Raw genomic sequence first — 26,651 nt, 5'->3', positions numbered from 1 at the left:
TAGTTCAGCGTTTCCTCAAGACATACCCCAATCTGTCTGATTTGCTCACGAAGGTGCGCCGCATCTGTGCGCATTTCAGGAAGTCCAGCACAGATGCTGCCACTCTCAGGGCAGCGCAGCGCCGCCTCCAACTGCCCGCTCACCGACTGTTGTGCGACGTGCCCACGAGGTGGAATTCAACACTGACCATGTTATCCAGAGTTTACCAGCAGCGCCGAGCGATTGTAGACTGCCAGATGTCAACTTCCACCAGAACTGGTAGTCAGGTCAGTCAGCTTCCTCAAGTCTACAATGAGGAGTGGACGTGGATGTCTGATATCTGTCAGGTGCTGAGTAACTTTGAGGAGTCAACACAGATGGTCAGTGGCGATGCCGCCATCATCAGCCTCACCATCCCGCTGCTTGGCCTGTTGAAAAACTCTCTGGTCAGCATGAAGTCGGAAGCTTTGCGCTCCTCACAAGAGATGGGGGAAGAATATTCCCTTGTTGATAGCCAAAGCACCCTTAGGTCTGTTTCTCAGCGCATATCGGAGGAGGTGGAGGTGGAGGAGGATGAGGAGGAAGAGGAGGAGAATGTTGGCAAGACACCAGAGGGGACCATTGTTGATTCCTTCACTGTTGAGCGTGTATGGGCAGAAGAAGAGGAGTTGGAGGAGTTGGAGGAGGAGGAAATGGACAGTCAGGCCAGTGAGGGGAGTGAATTCTTACGCGTTGGTACTCTGGCGCATATGGCAGATTTCATGCTAGGCTGCCTATCCCGTGACCCTTGCGTTCAAAGAATTTATTCCAGCACCGATTACTGGGTGTTCACTCTCCTGGACCCACGGTACAAGCAAAATCTTTCCACTCTCATCCCTGGAGAGGAAAGGAGTGTGAGAATGCATGAATACCAGCAGGCCCTGGTGCACAAGCTGAAACAGTATTTCCCTTCTGACAGCGCTAGCGGCAGAGTGCGTAGTTCTGCGGGACAAGTAGCGAGGGAGAGTAGGCGAGCAGGCAGCTTGTCCAGCACTGGCAAGGGTACGCTTTACAAGGCTTTTGCCAGCTTTATGTCACCCCAGCAAGACACTGTCACCTGTCCCCAGTCTCGGCAGAGTAGGGCTGATCTTTACAGAAAGATGGTGAGGGAGTACGTAGCTGACCATACCATCGTCCTAAATGATCACACAGCTCCCTACAACTACTGGGTTTCAAAGCTGGACATGTGGCACGAACTGGCGCTGTACGCCTTGGAGGTTCTTGCCTGCCCTGCCGCTAGCGTCTTGTCCGAGCGGGTTTTCAGTGCAGCTGGTGGCATCATCACCGATAAGCGTACACGCCTGTCGACTGACAGCACTGACAGGCTGACGCTTATCAAGATGAATAAAGCCTGGATTTCTCCTAATTTCCAATCTCCACCAGGTGAAGGAAGCTCAACCTGAATAATTTATCCACTCCTCCTCCTCCTCATTTTCCTCCTCCTCCTCCTCTTTGTACAGTAAAGCAGAGGAAACTGGCTATTTTTTGACAGGGCCCACTGGCTCTAGCTATAGTACTTTATGCATTTAATTTTTATGGAGGGCCACCGACCCGATCCTCTGTTTTAAACAATTTTTGGGAGTGCCACATACAGGCACTCAATCTATTCAATTTTTCTGGAGGGCCACCTACCTGCTCCTCTGGTTTGAAAACTTTTTTGGACTGCCACATACAGGCACTCAATCTATTCCATTTTTATGCAGGGCCACCTACCTGCTCCTCTGGTTTGAAAACTTTTTTGGACTGCCACATACAGGCACTATCCAAATTGAATTGTCTCCATAGCAGCCTCCACACGTTGTCTCCATTGCTACCTCCAAAAGTCGTCCATATAGCTGCCTCCATACATCGTCCCTTTATCAAACGAGGTGTGTCAGGCAGAAATTTGGGTTGTTTTCATGGATTCCACATCAAAGTTGTTAACTTTGTCGCCACCCTGCTGTGTTATCCACAAAATACACTGGCAAACTTTTACCATTTACGGATATTATTTCAGCGCTTCTTGCGCATCTGTTTACATTCCCCTCACCCGCCATATCCTAAACTTATAAGAACGCTACTACACTTGATCTTATACAAAAGGTTCTTAGAAGTGCTGTTTGGGGAGTAGCCTAGAGACAGGGGCTTGGATTGGCGAAAGCTCGCCAGGCAGCGGAGCGCCAGCTCCATGCCAAGAACCAACTAACATAGTTTTAACTGCAGCACCTTTAATCTACTACTAGTTCACTGCCTCCATACATGGCCGCCTTATCAAACGTGCTGTGTCAGGCAGAATTTTGGGTTGTTTTTATGGCTTCCACAACAAACTTGTTAACTTTGTCGCCACCCTGCTGTGTAATCCTCAAAATATACTGGCAAACTTTTACCATTTACGGATATTATTTCAGCGCTTCTTGCGCATCTGTTTACATTCCCCTCACCCGCCATATTCCAAACTTATAAGAACGCTACTACACTTAACTTGGTGCAGGCTGGGACCGAGTCTGACCCTGGGGCTGGTCATATACTGCCGACGCAGAGGATTGCGGGGCCTACCTCGGTCCAGGTGTTTCAGGCCTACTATGCCTCCTCCTCCTCCCACCCCTCCTCCACCTCCTCCTCCTCCGAATTACCATCCGTGGGCATGGCGCCATCAGTCGGTAGCTCTAGGCACAGCAGCAGTGCCGTCGCTAAGCGACAGCAGGCGGTGCTCAAACTGCTGAGCCTAGGTGATAAAAGGCACACCGCCCAAGAGCTATTACAGGGCATTCCACATCAAACTTGTTAACTTTGTCGCCACCGTGCTGTGTAAGCCACAAAATATACTGGAAAACTTTTTTCATTTACGGATATTATTTCAGCGCTTCTTGCGCAGATGTTTACATTCCCCTCACCCGCCATATCCCAAACTTATAAGAACGCTACTACACTTGATCTTATACAAAAGGTTCTTAGAAGTGCTGTTTGGGGAGTAGCCTAGAGACAGGGGCTTGGATTGGCGAAAGCTCGCCTGGCAGCGGAGCGCCAGCTCCACGCCAAGATCCAACTAACATAGTTTTAACTGCAGCACCTTTAATCTACTACTAGTTCACTGCCTCCATACATGGTCCCCTTATCAAACGAGCTGTGTCAGGCAGAATTTTGGATTGTTTTCATGGCTTCCATGTTAACTTTGTCGCCACCCTGCTGTGTAATCCACAAAATATACTGGCAAACTTTTATCATGTACCGATATTATTTGAGCGCTTCTTGCTCACCTCCTTTGGTTCCTCTCTGCCACCCATTGGTTTGAAGCCTGAGTCCATTTAGGGTATGTTGCCATGACACTCTCTAGCCTGCCGCTGCTGCCGCTGCCTCTGCATGCCGTCCCCTATAGTGTCAGGGTCAATTATTGGATGTTTTAGATGCTATCTAGCCTCATTCGGTCACTCTGTCATGGCCATGCTGTTGCCCATAATTTTGGCATAATGGTGCGATTAAGCAGCCTCAGAGGCATCCATGCATGCTGCCCCTGCTGTTTCCTGTCCATTTCCGTGGTGTTTCCATCCTTTTCTGAGGTTCCCAGGTGTTTGGCCAAGCTTCCCTGTGCAGAGCCTTGGTCCCCTTGAAAAATGCTCGAGTCTCCCATTGACTTCAATGGGGCTCGTTACTCGAAACGAGCACTCGAGCATCGGGAAAAGTTTGTCTCGAATAACGAGTACCCGAGCATTTTAGTGCTCGCTCATCTCTAGTCATGAAGCCACCAATACAGTTTAAAGAAAGTCCCATACAAGAAGAATCGTTGGGCCAGGAGCAGGCATTCCACATGTAGTTTAACCCTGTTCACACCTCCTCCTCCTATATTCCCAGGTGGCCAGGGATGTGTTGCTGAGTTCAGCAACTCCTTGGCTGCCGGAGACTGATGGAGGAAGCCTTGAGTCCTATTTGGTAAATTAACATTAAAAACTTAAATGCATATGATCTAGTAGTTTTGTTTGAGCCCTGAATGCAGTATTTTATTTTTCTCCCAAGTATTATTGATTTTAAAAGTTTTAACATACTCTTTCATTTTTTGTAAGAATGCACATGTTTTCCAGTATGTCCGGATATAATAACCAGGGTCTTTTTTTTAGTGTACAAGGTTTAAGAGGATTACTGGGCTGCAGTGTAGTCATCATGGATACAGTTTTCAAATATTCTGTATGGCATTAATTTTTTGATACAAGGATAGTCTAAAGTATTATTCTTGCAATATATATTTTCATTATTTACCAGTCTTTCCTTTTTTCTTAGGCTATGAAGGTATTGTCGAAGAAGCGATTGTTGAAGCAATATGGTTTCCCACGTATGTATTTTAAATTACATAATTTGATTAAGTTATCATGAATACCAAAACCAATATAAATTAAGCATTCAGCTTTTGATGCCTTCATATTCCCTGTATGTACAACACTGCTATTAGATCATGGTTATTTGTGGCTATAGCAATGGAAGAAGCAATCGAGAATCTGCACACAAAAATGCACATGAAAAATGGATATGGAAATGGGGGATGTTTGACCAGGCAAAATTCTGTTGATTTATTTGATTGCTTCCTATTTAATTCATATACTGACTTTTCTAATTTTCGCTCTGGATTCTTTTTATTTGGCTGTATGCATATTAAAATTGTAGCTTGGCATGAATTAATATGGTTCTGCTCACTAAGTCATTGAGCGGGATGTATGGGTATGTCACTCAGCATCATTTTTTTAAAATCAGATATAATGCATGCATTACAAAGACAGTCCCCTCCCCTCCCAACTTTTGTATACACTCCCAATTCCATTAGGAGAGTAGAATTCACCATTCTTTTAATCTCCATTAGGCTGGGTGGGTCAGCATCCAACCAATGCCTAGCAATGGCTTTATGGACCTGATATAGTGTCTTCGCTACTGCAAGTTTTTCTGCCCTAAAGGCATTCAGATTCCCTACACACCCCTTTTGGATCAGCACTCCCACTCCAAACGTTCTGTCATTCAACCTTCCAACCCTATCCCACAGCTCTTGAAGCTATGGGCATGTCCAGAACATGTGAATAATATCCACCCTATCAGACAAACATTGTGGACAGCTAGCACCGCTACGAATCCCCATTTTCCACATCATGATGGGAGTATGATAGACCCTATGGAGCAGAAACGGCTGTGATTGTAGCTGTGCCTCATTCAAGGATTGTTTACTAGAAGACTCAGTTACCTCCTCCCACTCATCATGCAGCAATGCACCTATATCCACTTCCTGTTTACAACGTATCTCCACCATCAGATCTCCTAGGACAGTGGTGGCGAACCTATGGCACGCGTGCCACGGAGGGCACGCAGAGCTCTCTCCAGGGGCACGCGCACCATCTCCCCTGCCGTCTATATCTTAAATCAATGATTCTTCGGCCAGCAGGAAAAGCTGCCGATCGCTGAGCGCTCCAGTGATATCTCTCACTGTAAGCAGCTCTGTGCTCACTAGTACTGCCTTACACTCTCTTACTCCCTCTCCCTCCTCCCCTGCAGCCCGGAAACACGAGGAGAGAGACAGAACTGCAGGAGCCTACAGCAGCCTGTAAAGATAAGTGTAACAGGAGGAGGCAGGAGCTGCTCAGTGTATATGTCACAGGCAGCAGGCATATACTGCCCTTGGCCCAGATCTCTTGTCTTGTTGCTGTGCCATTCTGCCAGTGACCCTGGGGTGCACTACACTGCCCTCACTGACAGCATGGCACAGGTGCCCAGAGCTCAGGACCAAGGGAGAGCCACGGACGGCTGTCATATGGGGATATTTGATCGAAAATTCACCTGCCTGATTCCATGTAACTTTGTAATTCAGTGCACTGGATGGGGGTAGTGTTCCTCAGTGGATGGGGGTAGTGTTCCTCAGTGGATGGGGGTAGTGTTCCTCAGTGGATGGGGGTAGTGTTCCTCAGTGGATGGGGGTAGTGATCCTCAGTGGATGGGGGTAGTGTTCCTCACTGGATGGGGGTAGTGTTCCTCACTGGATGGGGGTAGTGTTCCTCAGTGGATGGGGGTAGTGTTCCTCAGTGGATGGGGGTAGTGTTCCTCAGTGGATGGGGGTAGTGTTCCTCAGTGGATGGGGGTAGTGTTCCTCAGTGGATGGGGGTAGTGTTCCTCAGTGGATGGGGGTAGTGTTCCTCAGTGGATGGGGGTAGTGTTCCTCAGTGGATGGGGGTAGTGTTCCTCACTGAATGGGGGTAGTGTTCCTCACTGAATGGGGGTAGTGTTCCTCACTGGATGGGGGTAGTGCTCCTCACTGGATGGGGGTAGTGCTCCTCACTGGATTGAGGGTTATGTTCCTCACTGGATGGGGGTAGTGCTCCTCACTGGTTGGGGGTAGTGCTCCTCACTGGATGGGGGTAGTGCTCCTCAGTGGATGGGGGTAGTGTTCCTCACTGGATGGGGGTAGTGTTCCTCAGTGGATGGGGGTAGTGTTCCTCAGTGGATGGGGGTAGTGCTCCTCAGTGGATGGGGGTAGTGTTCCTCACTGGATGGGGGTAGTGTTCCTCACTGGATGGGGGTAGTGTTCCTCACTGGATGGGGGTAGTGATCCCTGCTGTACTTGCTCCTGCTTTGTGATATAATTGCTGGTGTTGGACTTTCTTTAGTGGTCTGGTTATTATCAGTGTGGTGGTATTTATCTTGTACTGGTAATGGTCATCATGTGGCAGTATTATATGTCCCTTATAGAGGGGGATTGTCGGTAATTATAGGCTCAATAGCCGGTTGGCACTCTGCAATGATAGCGTAGACTTTGGTTTGCAGTTTGGGCACTTGGTCTCTAAAAGGTTCGCCATCACTGTCCTAGGACTTTAGCTAACACCTACCAGTACAGTAAGGAAATAAGGCCTCTCATAGTCTTGGCTTGGACCACTCCTATCATCACTCCCAATGTGGATATGGTATCTTCTCCTGACTCAAACTGAGTCTGTAGACAGTGCTGTAATTGCAAATATTGGAAAAACATGTGCCTGAGAATCTCAAACTCCTCCTCTAACAGCTTGAACAATTTCAATGTCAATGCTACATACAACTGATGTAGATACCCGAGTTCCCTTTGACTCTACCTCCTAACATCTTCAAGCATGTACACCTCTCCCAAACAAGGATTATCCCACAATGCTTGTATAACCCCTACACCTTCTGCATCAATGACAATGTCGGATGATATCTCGCCCTACTACCTAATATACCCGCTTCTAACATCGCCAAAATGCCTAACTACAAGTGGGCATCACAACTCCTCTCCTTTTAAAGAGTAACTGTGAAGTATAAAAACTTTTGCCTAGCTCTGCACGAAGCCAAAATAAGCAATTCTCTCATCTACACTCATTACTCATATCTGCAGCTGTTTTTCAGCTAACAGGCATCTCTCTGGCTGTCTTTGTGTATATTAGTTACCATGTGATTCTGTAGCCAAAGGGAGTAGAGGAGAAGAGGGTGGGAGGAGAGGTTACTAGCACATGCACTCTCAGGATCAGTAAATCTCTCAGCAGCTGCAGGACCTGCCATAACGTCATAAGCATGTGACTGATCACATGCTTCAGGTCATCCAATTACATAACAGGAATGAGATGTAGTAGTGCTGTTTTGTGTTTAAAAGTTTTGGATATAGTAGAAAATTGTATGTATGAAAGTCTGAATACACAAATAAAGGCAGAGCTCAGGCTCCCCATCAGTTCTAACACACAGCGCAGTATATATACAATGCAACCTCTTTGAGCAGACCTCTTTGTACAAGAAAAGGGGTGGTCTGCACATAGGTGGCAGCTTACATCGAGTATATGGCAAAAACTGAACAAAAAAAAAAGGCTTTTAGGGAGGGGGTCCTCTCAGAGCTGATCTTCTGTAGAGTGTGTGTATCTGTAATGTAATGTACACATACAGTGATGCTGCCATGTTACATTAGTCACCAGTGCCTGGTAAACTACGCCTATCAAAAATTTCCTTCACTGTTTCCCACCATAGCGGGAGAAGGATATCCCCAAACGTCCATTCCCTGGGCCTTTTCATTAGCCATTCCCCCAACACCTACTTCTTTTCCTCCAGGGAGATAGGAGCCTCCAATAGTTCTCTCGCCTCTGATCCCAGTAAGGGCATAACAACTCCGCCTCCCCGCCCCTTCCCAAGACCTCTAGCTGGGCCTCTGTGTATTCAGCCCTAGTAGCATACAATTGCTTATAGAAAACCTCAAATACTTCAGACACCCCCCTAGTAGTTGAAACTAAGTGGCCTCCTACAGCTTTCAAACTGTAAACAAAGGAATGCTCCTTCTGGGCCTGTGTCATCCTGGCCAATATTATCCCCATATTCTCCCACTCCACGTAGTACTGCTCTTTTAAGAACATATGTTTACTGTCTGCCTGTTCCATCAAGTGTGCATTAAGCTGCTTCTGCACTTCTACACACACTCTCTCCAGCATCCCATCTCTAATATGACATTCCTCTGTGTCCATACCTTTGACTGCAGATTCCAAACAATCTGCGTGTGGTGACTTATGGACGCTCCACTAGGAGATTCTTTGAAAACATGCAAATAATGCAGCTCCCTTGACATCAAGCATGACCTTCAGGAGGTCTTATGACATTATGCAGGATTAAAACTGAACCCGTATATCTATTCCAGAAGGAACAGATTCCTAACTGTGGACGGCACTGTTTCGACCTGTTTACACCGTAGAGAACTGGTTTGGCTAAGTGAGAGGCTTTTGACTGGGGTCGGGAAATAAGAGTTCTCCTTACGCATACTGACAATTAAGGCCATGGAGACTTATAGGCATGGACTCCTCACTAGGGGATTCTTAGAAAACATGCAAATAAGGAAAACCATGCCTCTATTAGCTACCTCGTACAGCAGCTCCCTTGACTCACGCATGAGCTTCAGAAAACCTTATGACATGATGCAGGATTAAAACCAAACCAGTATATCTATTCAAAAAGGAACAGATTCTCAACTGTAGACAGCAGTTTCGGCCTGGATGGGTCTCTTCAGAGTTAGAGGCTTGTCAATAGGGTCGGGAAGTAAGAGTCCCCCCCCCCCCCTAGTTCACTGTAAGAGTTTAGAGTGATCCGATATCATTCTTGGCAAATGGGCAATAACTATCACTGTAGGTATGTATCATCCTGTTAGATCCAAGCATCATATCTATTCAGGATAAAGAGCCATATGTAGAAGACACACGAGTACTGACGTACAACCTCATTGCACTCACGCCATAAATCATGCAGGCCCCACGCCCATCCAAAGAAAGTCTGTCCATATCTATCAGTCACCATCCTTTCCAAATGTCTCTTCAAGAGAGACACTAGAGTACGGTGGTGGATATATGCTACCACTATTATACAGTCTCATCTGTATATTTGACAATTCTCAACAGCTTGACAAGCACGGGCGTGGTTATCAACCCGGCGGCGCCACGCTCATTGGCACCCAGTGTGCCCTCTAAACTGCAAACAATAGAAGTAAGGTTGTCTCACACATACGTTTCCAGGAGCCACTTTTCAAAATATTAATCCGAGTTCGGCACTTCCACTTTCTTCAGAACACTGACTATTCACACATTGTTCCAGTGTAGTCGGTTCTCTAGATCGTCAGTCTTTACCTACAAAGCCAACAAAATACTGCTTGTGACTGGTCACACAACTCTTGTCGCAAAAGGGGGAAGCACCCTTCCACTTCCTGGCGCATGAATAAAATGTCCTCTTTCAGACTATCCACAAGACTCCTCTGCCTGGGCTCCAGCCTTTTCCCCCTCATCCTCGACCATGTCTTCCCCTCCTGACAGGGATTACCCCAGAACAAAAACCTGGAGTCCGGGGACTTACTGGAGTGTGCTTGCTGCAGGATCCATCCATCCCAGTCTGACCACCAGCTTCTGCTGCCGTTTGGGCAAAGCCTTTCTCTGCTCTCAGCTGACTGTTGGGTGCCATCTGGGGAGGTCTGCTCTCCCTGCTTCTCTGCCCACATCTGCCTTCGGTTCCTGGTCATCTAGACTCGGGAACCGCTGCTACAAATACTCCCTCGGAACCTGTGCCCTTCCACCACCAACCAGGATTAGAAAAGGGGAGCTCTGGCACCTTACTGCTTACCTCATCGACAACTAGCCCACACACCCCCATATTAGCTTTACCTGGTGTGTACAAATGCTAATATATTTAGCAGTAGTGTTTCTATTTATCACTCCCCACATTGCAGAGCTCAGTGATGGGACCCCCATGGATCATGAGAACAGAGGTCCCATCACTGAGACCTCCATGCTCAGAAAGTTAGCCTCTATCCTGTTTCCAGTATGTACTCCAGTACCCAATGCCCCTCAGTTGTCACAGTGACTTCAGTAGCTGCACTTCCCTTCCCCCACCAGAAGTAACACTGCCATACCTAGCCACACTTCTCCTGAGCAGTCACTGTGCCCCAAGCAGCCACGGCCCCCCCTGTCCCACTGTGAGGGAAAAAAAAACATTTACTCACAATGCCTCGCTCCCACGAAGCCGAGCCAGCAGCCATCTACTTCTTTCAGCTTTCATCTGCTGTACACACTCTTAAGCCGGCACAAGTGACATATTCTTCCGGATACAAGGCTGCAAGTTTCACAACCTCTCTAACACTTGCTTTTCAAGGACCAATTGCACCCTGCATAGCTCTTCACCTATGTACCTTTGCAGCCGCTTTCCTGAATGCCACACTTAGTAATGGGCATACTAATAGACACCCTTACGACATGACCATAATTAAAGATGAGAATAAAAATTCAGCTACTGTATGTGTTAAAATAACAGAATCCTGTCTTACTACTATATATAACAAACAATTGTCCACAGTCTCTACATAACCAGAGGGGTCTCTCTATAAATTACACAAGCCTGCAAGCTTCTTTTAGAACACTCCTGATTTAAAGGGATGAATTCCATGTATCCTATAACTGTTTTTAAATTAATTTCAAAATAATACATCCTTTATCTTGGTTTACTCCTGTTCTTTTGTTCTATTAATTTGGCGCATCAATGTAATAATATATTCTTGGTATACAAGCATCCATATTCTCTGTGTGAATTTCTTGCATGGACCTTAATTTATATTCACATTACAGAAAGTCCTGGCATAGTCTATTATATTTACTTTACTCCTGCAGTTAGGTGGTTAAAAATGTAATGATGTGTATGCATTTTATATTTTATATAAGCAAGATTTTTATTTACACAAGATTTTCTTTGCTTTTCTGACATTCTAGATAGACTAAACATGATGCAAAAGGCAGCCATAAAGAACTTTCCTATTGTCTTTTTTATGCCAGTTTTTATATCACAAACCTGTTCTTTACTCAACCTTTTAACAGTTTTTTTATTTTTATTTTAAAAGGTCGACCACCCCCAAGGGGTTCAAAAACTGCATCAGGAGAACAAGCAAAACCAATGGCTCCATTGGACAGGGTTTATCAAGAGATAGCAATTTTGAAAAAGTTGGACCATATTAATATTGTCAGACTAGTTGAGGTAAGTTTTTACATCAAAACTTTTGTACACTGATCTTAGAATTTCAATGTCAGCCACCATGTTTGACAGGCAAAACTTTTTTTTAGCTCCATACACTTAAAAATAAATGTTATTGTAGAAGGTATGAACAGCATATTAGTGATCTAATATCTTATCATAGTGGTAGGTTCACACATATTTTTTGGGTGGGAGGGATTTTGAACCATGATGTGGTAAAAAATAATTATTGGTGATGGATCCAAAGTAGAAAAATCCACTGTAAAAAAACATTGTGCAAACCTACTGCAAAAGAATAACAATGAAGTTGTGGTCTTAACAATTCTCTTCAAGATATCATATGCAAAATGTTATGGTTTGTGTTAATTACAAAACTAGTGAGATTCCTTTTGTAATTAGAATATAAAGTGCTAGAGTTCCTTTACTAACTCACTAATTTTTATTTAATGAAACAGGTGTTGGATGACCCAGCAGAAGATAATCTTTACATGGGTAAGGTTGTTAACTTTGAAGTAATATGTAGTATAAATGAACTGACACATACTTTTGAGTTGTCTGCAACACGTGACTATCCAGTTGACTTGAAGCTACAGTTCATTGCTTTCAGGATGTTAGGCATTGTCATTTCATTGCAGCCAGTGAGTCACTGTGTGAAAGTTGTATTATGATAATAGAATTCACAATCTGTAAATTAGATGAATTTACATGTGGAATGTTGTGGCTAGTGACATTACAGAAAATATAGAAGAAAGAAAACAAAAACAACAACGGAAGAGGACGGCGCCTCGCGTAATAACGTAGGGATAGGTCGGTATCGATTAAGGTGAGAAGGTGGGTACTCACCTGGTGACCACTTGTTAGTAAGCGGTAAAGTTATCTATTCCGAGGGAAAAGGTTTCTTAATTATAAACCTTGGTTACTGCAGCTACTCCTACGCTCTCCAAAGAACCGGTAACCACCGCTGACCGCCCGAGCAGGAACTCAGTGTCCACACTTTTGGTCTGACGAAGGGGTTTCCCCGAAACGTGTAACCACTGGATTTTTATGTTATATCAATAAATAGTGTGAATTCCGTCACATCTGGAGATCTTATTTCATTTTTGGTTACAAGCGCACCCATTTGGCTCTTCCTCTTTTTTGCACTCCTGTATCAATTACAGAAAATATAGAATGCTCAGTTACAAGAGGTATCCAAAATACAGTCAAGCCAGTGGTACTACAGACAGGGTCAGGAAGTACCGTAAGTAGTTTATCTTTGAAATAAATTTTCAGCACACTGGACAGCTCCCATTAGATTAACAGAGAATGGTGGTTTTTGTTTTCCTTATAAACTGTGTCCTAAATATGAGAATGCTACATGGTGTACACCTTGTGCAATGTAGAAATACAGTACAATATAAAATGCACTTCCTATAAATTTTAGGAACCAATACAAAGTTGTGATATTTGTTTTACAGTTATTTTTGTCTCTATGTCCTACATGTCAAATAATAGTGATAAAAAACTATTTGTTGTAAAGTTAGATTGCCAGCCGAAGCAAATATATAGTGAGATTGTATGCACTGAAAACATCAATTTGTACTATTATTTCAGATGAGGGTTTTTAATATCAGCAAGCATTACTTAACCATTCTCATTTATCGTGGCCTTACTCTCCATTACATGTAAAGCTTACAGGTCACTGCAACCTTTTACAGAGATGTTTATCATTGTCGCTTCTGGAGGCCATTCCATAAAATACCATTTCTACTGCACTGAAGTGTAAAATTGCAAGATTTATAAGACACGGGTCATTAGAGTTGAAAAGTTATTAAAAAAAAAAAACATCCTCAAAGTATATATCCAACAAAGGAGCAGCAGTCCAAAAGAGCGAGCCCCACAACAAATCCACAGGAAAATACAAGTTAGATACAAGTAGTCGGTGCTCTACTCCTCAAAATGTCATTAAAAAGATGCAGATCAAGCGGGTCACTTCTGCCACTCCAATCTGGCTAGAAGAAAGTCCAGGATCAATCGATACCACTCCAATGTCATAATTCTAATTCCTAGTTTCAAGAAACCCACAATAACCAGGACCCAGGGTTTTGCAATTTTTTTTTCTGGAGCTATAATATTTTAATGAAGCATATATTTTCTGGTTTGTTTTGTATGTATATTATAAACACTTCTATAAATACTTCAAGATGGTTGATGTCTGGTGATTAATTCAATCTTGTGTATTGCAAACCAGTGGAACTGCAGCACGCATGGGCAGTGCGCTAATGCAACTTCATCAAACAAGCAGTAATGCTGCTGGAGGGAATGGAAACCTCTGTTCTGGAGAACAATGGCCTCACAACCACAGCTATTACAAAACTCCACAATACCAGAATGCTGCTTTAACTCAACCACCTTGTGTGGATATCTTTACAATGTAAACAACTGACAAAGCTTACATTGTGATTGCAAAACATTTGTTGTGGTTTTCTACTCCCTCTACAGTAGATCAGAAGCAGAGCATTTCAGGAGAACAGAGGTTAAATAAACTAGAAAACATTTTTAACACTGTATGCCACTATTTTGTGGAACATATTTTATATGTATAACGCCGAGACAACATTTCTACCCAAAACATACAATAATATTTCCCACCAAAAGCAGCAGATGTGAAAATTATGTGGCTGTGGTTTGAATTTTAGTTTTAATAGCATATCACAATAATGCATTACATTTTTTGAGACATTAGTTATTAAAAATCCTTAGTTATCCAAAAATGTAAGCTAAAATAATGGTGTACACCTCTTAATAATGTTAATTTGATCAGCAAATGATCTTTAATTCAGTTTTTTTTTAAAATCCCATTTTCAGTAAATTTATCGCTAGTTTTAGGATTTGTGTTTGCTGTCATTCAATCGCTACTCTCTTGATTGATAATTCACCTCAGAACTTTAAAATATTCAATTGAAATGGAGGCAATCGTCTTTAAAAGTGCATTTTAATGAGACATTTTTAAAAACATTTGTTCATTTTTTTTATACTTTTTTTGGTTTATGAAATCTATTAATGCATTATTCACTACTTATTTTTCTTTGCAGTATTTGACCTTCTGCGCAAAGGGTATGTACATTATTGATTAATGTCTGTGTTTTTGTCTTTTGCATATTTAATAATTTTAACAATTATCTGCATGCAGATATATAGACCTGCCTCTGTTTAATACAGCACCAACAGCGTGTACCATTTACAGCCTTACTACCAGGCTGGGGCAGGCGCATGGCTGTCAATGTGAAATAACCACTGAGATTGATATTTTTATACCACTTAAGACCAGTATTAAAAAAAACCCTGATCCCATACAACCCATTTCACCTGTAGCACTGCAGCTGCCCTTTTTGGATATTTATCTTGGTCTATTATTTGTATAAATGTTTTCTTTAAATAAATAAAAGGAAATCAGCGCTAACTAAGGTTATATGGACAAGGTTTTCCAAAAAAGAATATATACATTTATTTTCAATTCCAATAATAAATTTTCAAATTTATGTACCTGTACAATAAAAACCTTCAAGTTAAAAGTCCTCTGGTTTGTTGTGACATAATAGCGGAGTAAGCATAATGGTTAAGACCGATAGTTATGGAAAGTATATAAAAGTTTGTAGATTGAATAACTGTATAAATTAAATATATACAACCAATACAAGGTGTGCAGCGAACATCAACTGTGATGTGTACCCGTTGTGGATAGCTTGATATTCCGGCGACCCTGAAGTTGTGGGTCACACGGTGGTGGGATCCTCTAGTTTGTCACAACCTTAATGGAGTCATACTTTTGATGGGTGCGTACTGCACACTAGTATCCGCTAACACTGTAAGTCAGCATTTGCGCAAGAATTGCTTAATTCTATGCTGTAAATAAGATTTCTAACCGGTTAAGGACCAAATGCAGTCCTTAAATGCATTTGCGCCGTTTTCTTGTGGGCTTGGATTTTACGGCTTTTACTATGCGCCCCAAATTACATGTCTACTTTATTCCTTGGGTCGATACGATTATGGGGATACGGGCAAATTTGTATAGGTTTTATAATGTTTTCATACATTTACAAAAATTAAAACCTCTTGTACAAATTTTTTTTTTTTTTTTTTTTTAATTTTGCCAACTTCTGGCGCAAATAACTTTTTCATTCTTCATTGTATGGAGCTGTGGGTGGTGTAATTTTTGTGAATTTTTATGATGTTTTCAATTATATCATTTTTAGGACTGTATGACCTTTTGTTCACTTTTTAGAGATTTTTTCAAAAAAGTGCCATTTTCGACTTTGGGCGCTATTAACTGTTACGGGGTTAAATGCAGTAAAAAAAAGTTATTATATTTTGATTGATTGGGGATTTTCGGAAGCGTTTATTTATATCAGTTCTAGGGAAGAGTGATACTTTAACCCTAGGTTGTCTCATCAATCCTATCATACACTGCCATACTACAATAGTATGGCATACTACATTGTAATGAAAGGGTTAAAACGAGACAGCCTTGTGTCTTCCGAAGACTTGAGTCTGTCATGGTAACGCACCGATCGAGGGTGTTACCGGTAAGTCTTTGCTGCAATATGCAGCAAAGAGTTACCGGGTATGGAGAGGGCTCAGAACCGGTTAAAGACGGTTAAGTTGGCAATAGAAAATGGGTATTATCAGGATCTCCCAAAAAGTTTCGTATTTTCAGTTTGAGTCAGATACATTTTGATATAATCTACTGTAAGATGATGTACTAGACAAACATTTAGGACAGATTGAGGCATTTAATCTATAATTTTGATATTTAAAAAATTTAAATCAGGCTTGATAAAACAGGGACACTTACTCATAGATCCAGGCACTGTAACTTTGGTATGATTAGTAAATGTGCCCCCTTATGCTCTATATTCAGCTGAATATGGAACAATCTTAAGTTAGATAGGAAACAATCTTTAAGTAAAGAAGAAACAAACAAGATACACCAGCTAAAATGGAATCTTCTTTTTATTATTTTTTTTTATTATATTTTTTATATTACAAATGTTAATAAAGTTGTATAATCATAGACTTGAAATAGCCTTTTTTGATATCTCATTCAAAATTTTCAATGACATTTGCAGTTAAATTCATGTTTTCAATGTAGGTTTTAATGCAAGGTTTTCTGCACACAGACCTGTTATGGAGGTGCCATGTGACAACCCATTCTCAGAAGAGCAAGCTCGGGTTTATTTTAGGGACATTGTGCTGGGCATTGAATACTGTGAGTACTTGTTTTCAAAAATTGATAATTTTCCTGTGCTTTGCTTTTAGCAAGACATGCTTGCTGATGTTTCATGCTTCAAGCTCTTTTAAAGTTGTTTATTTGTCACTGGGGTGGAAAAAGATTTTCTGTGCCCTGATTACCTTAACACCATAACATGGCACTAATGCCATAGTCATGTAGTAATACATTGTGCCGTTCTCATTGTAATCTTATATACTTCCTCTGCGGGCACCTTAGCCATGTCTGTGCTGGATTATTGTGAAGTTAAACTTCATAGTGGAGATTGATAACAGAAGTATCTATAGATTGTCAAGGTAGATAAAGTCCTTTCCATATAGTGTCTGTTTCAAGGAGCAAAATTATTTTAGGCTAGTTTCCACTTAAGAAAACCTACAAAAACGCAACCAATAGCATATGCAATAATGCAAACGATAATAATGAGTACATTCCTATACAAGTGGTAAAGCTTGGCCACTCAAATGAATCACATATCACAGATGTGAACAGGTGAAAAGGTGTGGACACCAAGACACACGTTGGGTGGATGCTGGGTAGCATGGCGTCCATTGCAGGTATACACATTGCACATGTATGTTTATACTTTGTACGTTCCCCATACACTTTGTTTACCTGCCTCTGTGCACTATGCATTCATTTTTTAATGTTAATGTCTGTTTTAATTACATTTAATAAAAGTATATATTTTATTGTCTATGGCATATCCCTCTCTTCTCTTTTTTGGTGATATTAGTTTCCACTGGAACTCAAGTTCAAGTAAACGCACTCTGTTATAAATCTCATTTTAAGTTCAATCAAGATTTATTAAAGGGAACAAAGTCACCAGGGACCTCATTTTCACTAAGGACAGGTTGCAGAAGCCCATTACAGTCTTATGTCTTTCTGCTTTCTATAGGCATTTGCATTACAATATTATTGTGTGTTATAACTCTCCTTGCACCCTGTGTAACATAGGTAGGAAACAGAGGTTGTAATAAAGTGTGAAAAAGCCATTATAAGAATGCTATCCATGCTATACTGTGATACGCTCCAGAGTGAGCGTATTGCAGTCACCTTTCTCCGCTCACTACTGCCAGTTTTTTCAATACATCAAATTTTATGCCTTGTGGATAATCCCTGAATGATCATCATATGACAAAGAAGTCAGCTAACTAACTTTTGTACTAGGTGCAGACCCTCCTTGCTTCTTCCCCAATCCCGATTGCCAAGCTCAGTTGAATAGGTGGAGCCTATAACGGGAGTAAGGGCTCTTAAACACAGCCGAGTGCTTGCCCGGACCGGATCTCAAGTGGGCACAAGGCGGGATAGAGGTGGGGTGAGCGCTCGTCACCTCTGCTTCCTCCACAGGCAGAAGAGTGGCCATATATCTGGTGGAGTACGGGACTCTGCGCTGCTATCATCACACACGGTGCGGTGATGCACTGTGTGCTCACCATGTCACGACCTGGAGCCATGGAAATCTTTGGGGGCCATAATCTGGTTACAACTCCTGCGTCCAGATCACAGCCCCCATTGTGGCCATGTGAATGAGCACTAAGACATATCCTGCTCCTTCCCCTCTTCCTGTCTATGTCAGTGTGGATGGACTGTGAGGAGAGAGAGAGAGAAGAGATGACCTCATATGAACTACCTGGATGAAAGACAGAAGCTGAGTGTGTATACAGCGGACAACATGCTGAAAACAGGGAAAGTCTGCAGTTTTTAAAGGCGGAAAAGATACAAGTACATATACATGCAGATACATGTCTAATAAAAAACATTGTTCACATTGGACTATGTGCTTGGAACCACAGGAGATCAGCAATTCTGGATGTATGAAGCAAGCTAGCCAAGTTATTCACTCACAAGTAAATAGGATAAACCTTATTATACAACTTCTCAGAGGAAAATGCCTCCTGCTCCACTTACTTCACTCCTTTCATGCCCTCTCCTTCCTATTAAAATGACTTTCACAGTGGCTCAGTGGTTAGCACTATAGCCTTGCAGCCTTGGAGTCCTTGGTTCAAGTACCATCCAGATCAACATCTGCAAATAGTTCATATGTTCTCTCCGTGTTTCCTTGGGTTTCCTCCCACACTCCAAAAACATACTGGTAGGATGATTAAATTGTGAGCCCCAGGGCCTGATTTGGCAAGCTCTGTGCAGCGCTGCATAATCTGTGTGCGCTATATAAATACATTATTATTATTATTAAAATCTTTGCTTAGCTCTGTTTAGCTAAGATGAACATAAATTCACAGAAATTTATATAGAAGCACTATTCAGCCAGGGTGGGGTTGAGTAATAGTAGTTACTATTTTACTCTCAAAGGGGTAAAATGCTAGGAAATTTAACCTGGAAGCCATAATTACATTATTTTATTTCAATGCACCCCAATAGATTGCAACTAGAGATGCAGCACTGCTACCTAATTATATATGAATATTTTTGTACTGTAGTCATCTTATTCATTTTTGTTTGTATCTGCTTTTTTCACACTTCTTTGCACTGACTTTTTTTTTACTCCCTAATCCACTTATCAGTGGGAATTGGGGAGAGAAAAAACACATTACATTAGAAAGGTATATATATTCATCATGCTGGAAGATTACAGTATGTAACTACCTGGCTTGTACTGTAATGGCTACAATTAGAAGATTTCATGCAGCATAACTTATCCATGTAAAGGGTCATTGTAACACACAAATAAAAAAAAAAACTACCATCAATGGGAAAATTAAATTCCCACAAGCGTTAAAATGCGGTAACACAATTTAATGCTACTCTGAGGCTTCTATTTGTAGCCTGCATGCCAAATAGTTGCTATGCACTTGGGGTTTATTCTATGATCTCACAACTGCATGGATTAAGAATCCTGCAAAGCTACACAATGTATCTCCAGGCATATAAGCAATTCAATCTTTCTTCCAGATGTTTGTGGTGAGATATAAGCAAATGCTGCTTTGGTTTACCACTTCCCCTGAATATTGTTTCCTTCCTTTAGTACCTGCCAAGCCATCACATCAAATGAACAGCAGAGTAGATATGATTTAGCCACAGCTTTCTCTTACAGCGTGGAAGCAACAAAAGAAGATGGCAAGGAACAAATAGCTTTTTTACAGGTGGGAAGTGGACCACATGAAACTACATCTTAAAATTGTTGAAAAAAATGGCATTAAAGAACATTGTGAAGTTAATTTATTGATGTTATGTAATATGATGTAGTGTACGTTCCCTCAGTGATGTACAACCTCGACCCCATTCCTCCTCGCGTGCCTAATACAGGTTGTAACTGCTGCTGTAGCAGGCTCTCGACTGTGGTCATCACATCACAGCGGGCCCCTGTACATAGAGGGTGAATATGTGCTGTTTATTATTTTCAGCACGTATATAGAACAATTTCAAGACATGACAGGACAACCTGTCATGGTATTTGGCAATTTTGTTTTTTTTTCTGAAAAATACAGGTTAGGTAGAAGAGAAGGCAGAGATGACGCCAATTACAGATGTGAGTTAATAATTTATCAGACAAGTAACTGGAAATGAGGTGAATTAGCAGCTGTAGCTATAGCAATTACCTATCTACTGTCATTTTCTAAGATGTGCTTGAGTAATGACAGCTAAAATCCTCTGGGCAACTGTGATCTCTGCAGCAAAGGAAACACACAATCCTAATAATAAATGCACAGGGTGCAGCTCACTTACTGCTAGAAGAGTGATATATACCTGCCACTCAGCCTTGGGCACAATGTTGAATATTTTGTGGCAGTATAATCTGATAATATAGTCATAAATTTCTAGCTAGAAATGGTCACACTGTGATTTGAGCATCCGATCCCTATCTCATGCTGACACTCTATTTTTTCTGTGTATTCTCAGTATGCTGTATTTTTAGCTGTCTTTGGTCTTACAGACAGCTGGATGTAATGTTGAAACTGTTCCAGGTTGGGATTAGGGAAACATTTGAAAGAAACAATTTCCACCGCTTCCATCACTTTGGATTATATTTCCTGGCTGCAGCGAATAAATCACATTGCAGACAGGAAAAATCAGAGCACTGTCGTAAATTAGGAAATTGAATAGCACAACGATATCCAGGAATTAAATGGGATTTCTGTTGCACTCACAAAAGGAAACATTTCACCTGATTAGAATGGCTGCCAGCCCTGGGGCTTTTCTTTCTACCTGAAATCCTCTTATGCCACTAAGAATAAGTAATGTTTAACAGATGGAAATAAAAAAGTCAGTTTATGATGTTATAATTTATTTTCTTGGGGGTTCTCTGAATGATGAAATGAAAAGGTGGTGGTTTTTATGAAGGAACAGAAATACTGAGTTACCAGAGATCTGCCTCGAGAATATTACAAATTAGTACAATTACCATCTGTCACCAAACCTGTAAGATAACCCATCATATAGCTGTTTAAGGGGCATCTGCTCCTACTACTCAGCTGCCAACTTGTGTACCAAAAAATTAAATCCCACTGTATAATAAAGATTGTTTTATCCATCCCTGCCTTTAAAGAAAGCATCTTTTGTGCTGGCATATTTTCACGGTCCAATCTTATTTTTATATAGCCTTTCTTCCAGTGAATTGCAATCCCATTAAAGAGCATCTCCCCTCATAAAACATTGTATTGTGTGGTAAGCACTGATCACACGATCTAAGGCCCCATACAGACAAATGTGTGCTAGCCCAGCCGTAGGCAGCGCGCTGAGGAAGAGGGATTAGTGCTACTCACCCCTCCCCTTTCCATAGAGAAGCGCAGGCAATGAAATATAGGTGTGCATGGTGTCACTCCCCATTGACGCCAGGACCTTACCGGCACTGTGTCAGCCTTTGCAATTGCAGTTGTAATACTCAGCAATACATCAGTATTGCAGGGTATTATAATGAACAAGCAATCATACAATTGTTTGTTCATGGTCCATAGTGGGACAAATAAAAAAAAATAAAAAATATTTAAAATAATATATTAAATAATAATATTTTTAATATTAAAATTAACTGTGATTCAAAAATTATTTTCCCCAAATTAATTTCTACTCTACAAAATTTGTAAAACTTAAAACAAAAATAAAGAAATATGGTATCGCCAGGGCTGCAGCTTAACTTTCTGCTGCTTAAGGCTAGCTATACAATGGCACCTTAGTTTGACCTATCCAGTAGTAATACAGAATATCAGGTTAATTTTTTAGTGGGTTATCCACTAGTGTCTCCCATCCTTGCTGACATCAGATATAAAGAGACGCTATTTTTGAGTGTCCGATCCTGCTTTGTAGCAGGTAACTGTCCCCCCACCCCCACTTCCCACATTGCTGCAGGTGGTGCTGCATCAGGCAAGAGGCTCAACTTGCCTCATGGCGCTGGAGTTGAGTACCAAGTTTATTATTATTTTTTTTTAAACTTTCATTTTTATTAAAAAATTTTTTTTTTGTAGTTTCATCTATTACAACATAACAATAAGCGTACTAGTACATAGGACATTCTTTTTGTGTACATTAGCCATCACAGTTGCAAGATGTGTAGAAGATACACAAAGTACCCGTTAAGGTTCTCATTGGTAGAACAAAATATGATGTTACATCTCTATGCGGTATAGTTCCACGTTACATCCAAGTGAAGCTACATGCACTTCCCAGAATTCAATATTAGATCCACCCTTATATACAATCTCGCTTCTGAGCTTCTTTGGGTTGCCCAGCCACATCTAACTATCGCCGGGCCTTCATATAAAACTAGCAAAGTAAGAAAATAAAACTATGTATTAACCATATATAACTTGGTAACAAAACATAAAGAACAAGACTACGGTGGACAGGACATTAGATACAAGAGGAAATGGAACAGACTCTGAGGTCACATTAAGAAGGTACGTCAATGGGTCTAACGGGACATTGGAGCTAAACAATTTTCCCAACAGTTCCATTACATACTGCCAGTATGGCACAATGAGGGGGCAGGACCAAAAGATGTGATAAAGCGTCCCTATACCAGCTTGGCACCTCCAGCACGTAGCCGGAATTGTTGGGTTTAATGCATGTAATAGTGCTGGGGTATGGTACCTGTGCATTAATAGTTTATATTGTGTTTCCTTATAGGCTGTGCAAATAGATGACTTAGCCACTCTACTCCAAATTATCTGCCAGAGGGCTGGAGAAATAGTTCGCCCAATGTCCGTCTCCCATTTAGTCATGTATTTATGGGTAAAGGGGGGTTCCCCCGAGGGGGATATCAAAATCTAATAAATATCTGATATCAATCCTCTAAAAGAGGTGCCTCTCTTGCACAGTTGCTCAAATTCAGAGGGCCTAGACACTTACGCTGAACCATAATGATTGGTGACGTAGTGTCTTATTTGCATATAGTGATACCATTCGTTTCTAGGTAAATTTCGCTCATTTGCGAGGTATTCGAACTGTCTTAACTCTAGGGTATAAGGATCAACCAAGTCCGCCAAGTGAAACAAACCAGCTTTACACCATTGTCTCACCATGTGAGTCGTCAAGCTGTCTGGTATGGCAGGGTTATATAGAATTGACATCATTGGGGAACACTCGGAGGTAAGGTTGAACCTTTTTTGGCATATTTGCCATGCGGACAGTGTAAAAACTATGGGACCCAATAGCCGGTGAGCTGGTTGGGGTGGGTTAGGCCCCCACAAGAAGGAATTTGGGTGTACAGGAGCCAGCCAGAGCTTCTCGATCTCAACCCACTTGGTGTACGCTGCTGAGGCTGTCCAATAGGGTAAATATTGTAGTTGTGTTGCCCAGTAATAGTTTACAATATGTGGGACCGCTAGACCTCCCCGGGCCTTGGGAGCAAGCATGACCGATTTAGGCATTCTGTGTCGTCTATTATCCCAAATAAAATTAAAGATAGCTCCTTGTAGAGCCTTAAGTTCTTTCTGCGGCACTTTAACCGGCAGAGTCCTAAAGTAATATAAGAGCTTCTGAATCCATGTCATCTTTACTGCAGCTATTCGACCAAGCAGGGAAATATGATGTCCTTTCCACCTAGCTAGCAAAGCCCGTAAGTCCTTAAATAGGGGTGGATAGTTTGCACCATACAACGAGGAGTAGGAAGTTGTTAGTTGTACCCCCAAATATTTCAGGGAGTTCGTCTTGGTAGTTCGTCTTGAAATTGGTAGTTTTGTTGTAGTAGGGACAGTTCCGTGGGGGAAATGTTTAGGGGCAGAGCTTCTGTTTTTGTCGTATTCACCTTATACCCAGCTAGTCTACCATATTCCTGAATAATCGCATGCAGTATCGGGAGGGAGGTATGAGGGGATGTTATAGTCAATAACACATCGTCAGCGAATAGTGATATTTTGAACTCCTTGTCTCTTACCAGTACTCCTCGTATATCTGCATTAAAGGGGTATTCTCGTCTGGGCATTCACATTCTGTTTTCATTAATCTGCCATATATAAACATTTTTTCAATAAGTTGTTATTTAAAAAAATGTTCTTGAGTGAAGATAATTTCTCATAAATGTAGTGGTTTTGTCCCTTAGAAACGAGATGGCTTCCTCGGTTACGGCCACCACTGCTGGAGGGATTGTAGAAAGGAACAAAAGGTTTTTGTATATGAAATGTCCGGGGGTTACTGAAATGTCCCACAGCCGTCCTGTGGTAATGATTGCTGAATCCAGGAGGTCAGACAGGGCTCAATAGCGCAAGTCTGACCACTGCTGCCAAAATCTGACGTGGTCGTATCCGAGGAACAAAACTGCTACATTTATGAGAAATTATCTTCACACAGGAACATTTTTTTTAATAACATCCAATTAAAGAAATGTTTACAAATGGCAAATGAATTAAATTAAATGTAAATGCCCATATGAGAATACCCCTTTAAGCCTAACTTTCGCTGCTAGGGGCTCTATACACTGGGTGAATATTAATGGAGAAAGGGGGCACCCCTGCCTAGTGCCATTGTGTATAATAATCGGGTCTGACATTGCATGAGGGAAGCGGACAACTGCAGTGGGGACACTATATAACCCATGTATTGCTCTCAAAAAGTTCCCCGTTATACCATAAGCCTTCAATGTGGCGAATATAAACGACCAATCTAACCTGTCAAATGCTTTCTCCGCATCCAGGCTAAGAAGCAACGCAGATCTAGACTCTGCATTTATCACATCAATCAAGTCAATGGTACGTCTTGTATTATCTGATCCCTGTCTCCAAGGGACAAAGCCAACTTGATCTTTACTAATTAGTTGTGGGAGCCATGCATTAAGCCTGTTAGCCAGGATGCGGGTAAAAATCTTCAGGTCAGAGTTGAGCAGTGCAATAGGTCTATAGTTGCCGCAATCAGTTGGGTCCTTCCCTGGTTTAGGAATTAATGAAATATACGATGATAGAGTGTCGCGTATAGGGGAGGAACCCTCTAAGAAAGCATTAAACAATGTTAACATGGAAGGGGCTAGATCATCTAGATAAACTTTATAGTACAAATAAGTAAGCCCATCTGGCCCCGGGGATTTACCAGCAGGAAGTGCCTTAATAACTTCCGCTAACTCTTCTAAAGAAATAGGGGAAGTTTATTATTTTATCATGAAAGGGGGCAGTGGTGGACATTTCTATAAAGGGGGCACTGCTGGACATTTCTGTAGAGCGGGGCACTGCTGGACATTTCTGTAAAGCAGAACACTGGTTTACATTTCTGTAAAGAGGGGCACTGCTGAACATTTTTTTATGAAGGGGGTCTTTCCTAAACATTTCCTTAAAGGGGATCTCTGCTTGACATTTCTTTAAATGGGGGCTCTGCTTGAAATTTCTTTTTAAAGGGGGGCTCTGCTGGACATTAAACTAGTTGCTGCATTTTTGACCCTAGGCTTATACTCGAGTCAATATGTTTTCACAGGTTTTGGTGGCAAAAGTAGGTCCCTCGGCTTATACTAGCCTATATATGGTAGATTATGTTATATGGTGAATACCAAAAAAAGTCATAAATTAATTACAAAAATTATGTTTTTCTAGTCCCGATTTATATTTGAAAATACCGAAATAATATAAAACAACATTTTTAAAAATTGTGAAAACATGAAGCAAACGAATGTTGGTTAGTAACCAATTTGGGTGGTAAAATTGTCTCCCTTAAAAGGAGATAATTTAGAATTTTGAAAATGGCAAAATTTTTTGTTTTTTTTAGAAATAAATGCAAAACATCAAACAAAATATACCACTAACGTGAAAAACACATGACAGATTTCTATCCACAGGTATAAACAATGAAGCCTCCTATAAAATGACAGCAAGCAGAGATCTAGAAAACTATGAGAAATTGATACATAAAGTATATTGTATTTATAACAAATGTAACACTTTTACACAAACTTAACACAAAACATGTCAATTATTTGCTGAAAGTTATAGAAGGAAATGTGAAATGCTACAATTTACGCTAAATGGCCGTGTGAAAAGAAGCTGGGCATTTCAAACCCTATAACAATAAAATAGAAATCCAGTTTGATAATCACCACAGAATTTCAGACCTGAACAGGTTGATTGTCTCATTTAGAAATTTAGTAACATAACAGTGCTGGCATTATATAATGGGGCTTATTTACTAAGGGTCCGCGGATCGCATTTCCGTCGGACTTCCCGACGTTTTAGGGATTTGTTCCTCTGTGACAGGTGTTTAGAAGGGGATTGTGTCAGCACAGCGGCACCGGCTTTCATTCGACAGAAATGGGGATGTGCTCTCGGACGATCCGACTGATTCGAACTGACCACGGGATTTAACATTCAAACTGTGTCGCATCCAATGCACTTACATACAACTGGAAGAAGATGGTGAACTCTGTCGGACCTGAGCAGGGAAGTGTCCCATGCAGGATATCGGGCGCACGATCTTAGAGAATCATGGCAGAGTGCATTGTCGT

At 41.6% G+C, this 26,651-nt stretch overlaps 1 protein-coding gene across 7 annotated transcripts in view; it reads left to right on the top strand.

The window, feature by feature from the left end:
* The window catches only part of CAMKK1 (calcium/calmodulin dependent protein kinase kinase 1), a 176,455-nt gene that overhangs the window by 92,843 nt on the left and 56,961 nt on the right, over positions 1-26,651 (top strand). For all 7 annotated transcript variants that reach the window (XM_072136131.1, XM_072136132.1, XM_072136133.1 and 4 more), the window contains 5 exons: positions 4,270-4,321; positions 11,378-11,511; positions 11,964-12,000; positions 14,583-14,604; positions 16,668-16,756. In XM_072136131.1, coding sequence (XP_071992232.1) covers positions 4,270-4,321; positions 11,378-11,511; positions 11,964-12,000; positions 14,583-14,604; positions 16,668-16,756 — 334 coding nt within the window. The remainder of the gene's footprint in view (positions 1-4,269; positions 4,322-11,377; positions 11,512-11,963; positions 12,001-14,582; positions 14,605-16,667; positions 16,757-26,651) is intronic.

This window comes from Engystomops pustulosus, chromosome 2 (assembly GCF_040894005.1).
Source record: "Engystomops pustulosus chromosome 2, aEngPut4.maternal, whole genome shotgun sequence".
Lineage (NCBI taxonomy): Eukaryota > Metazoa > Chordata > Amphibia > Anura > Leptodactylidae > Engystomops > Engystomops pustulosus.
The sequence above is the reverse complement of the archived record's forward strand: the minus strand, read 5'-3'. Positions and strand labels throughout refer to the sequence as shown.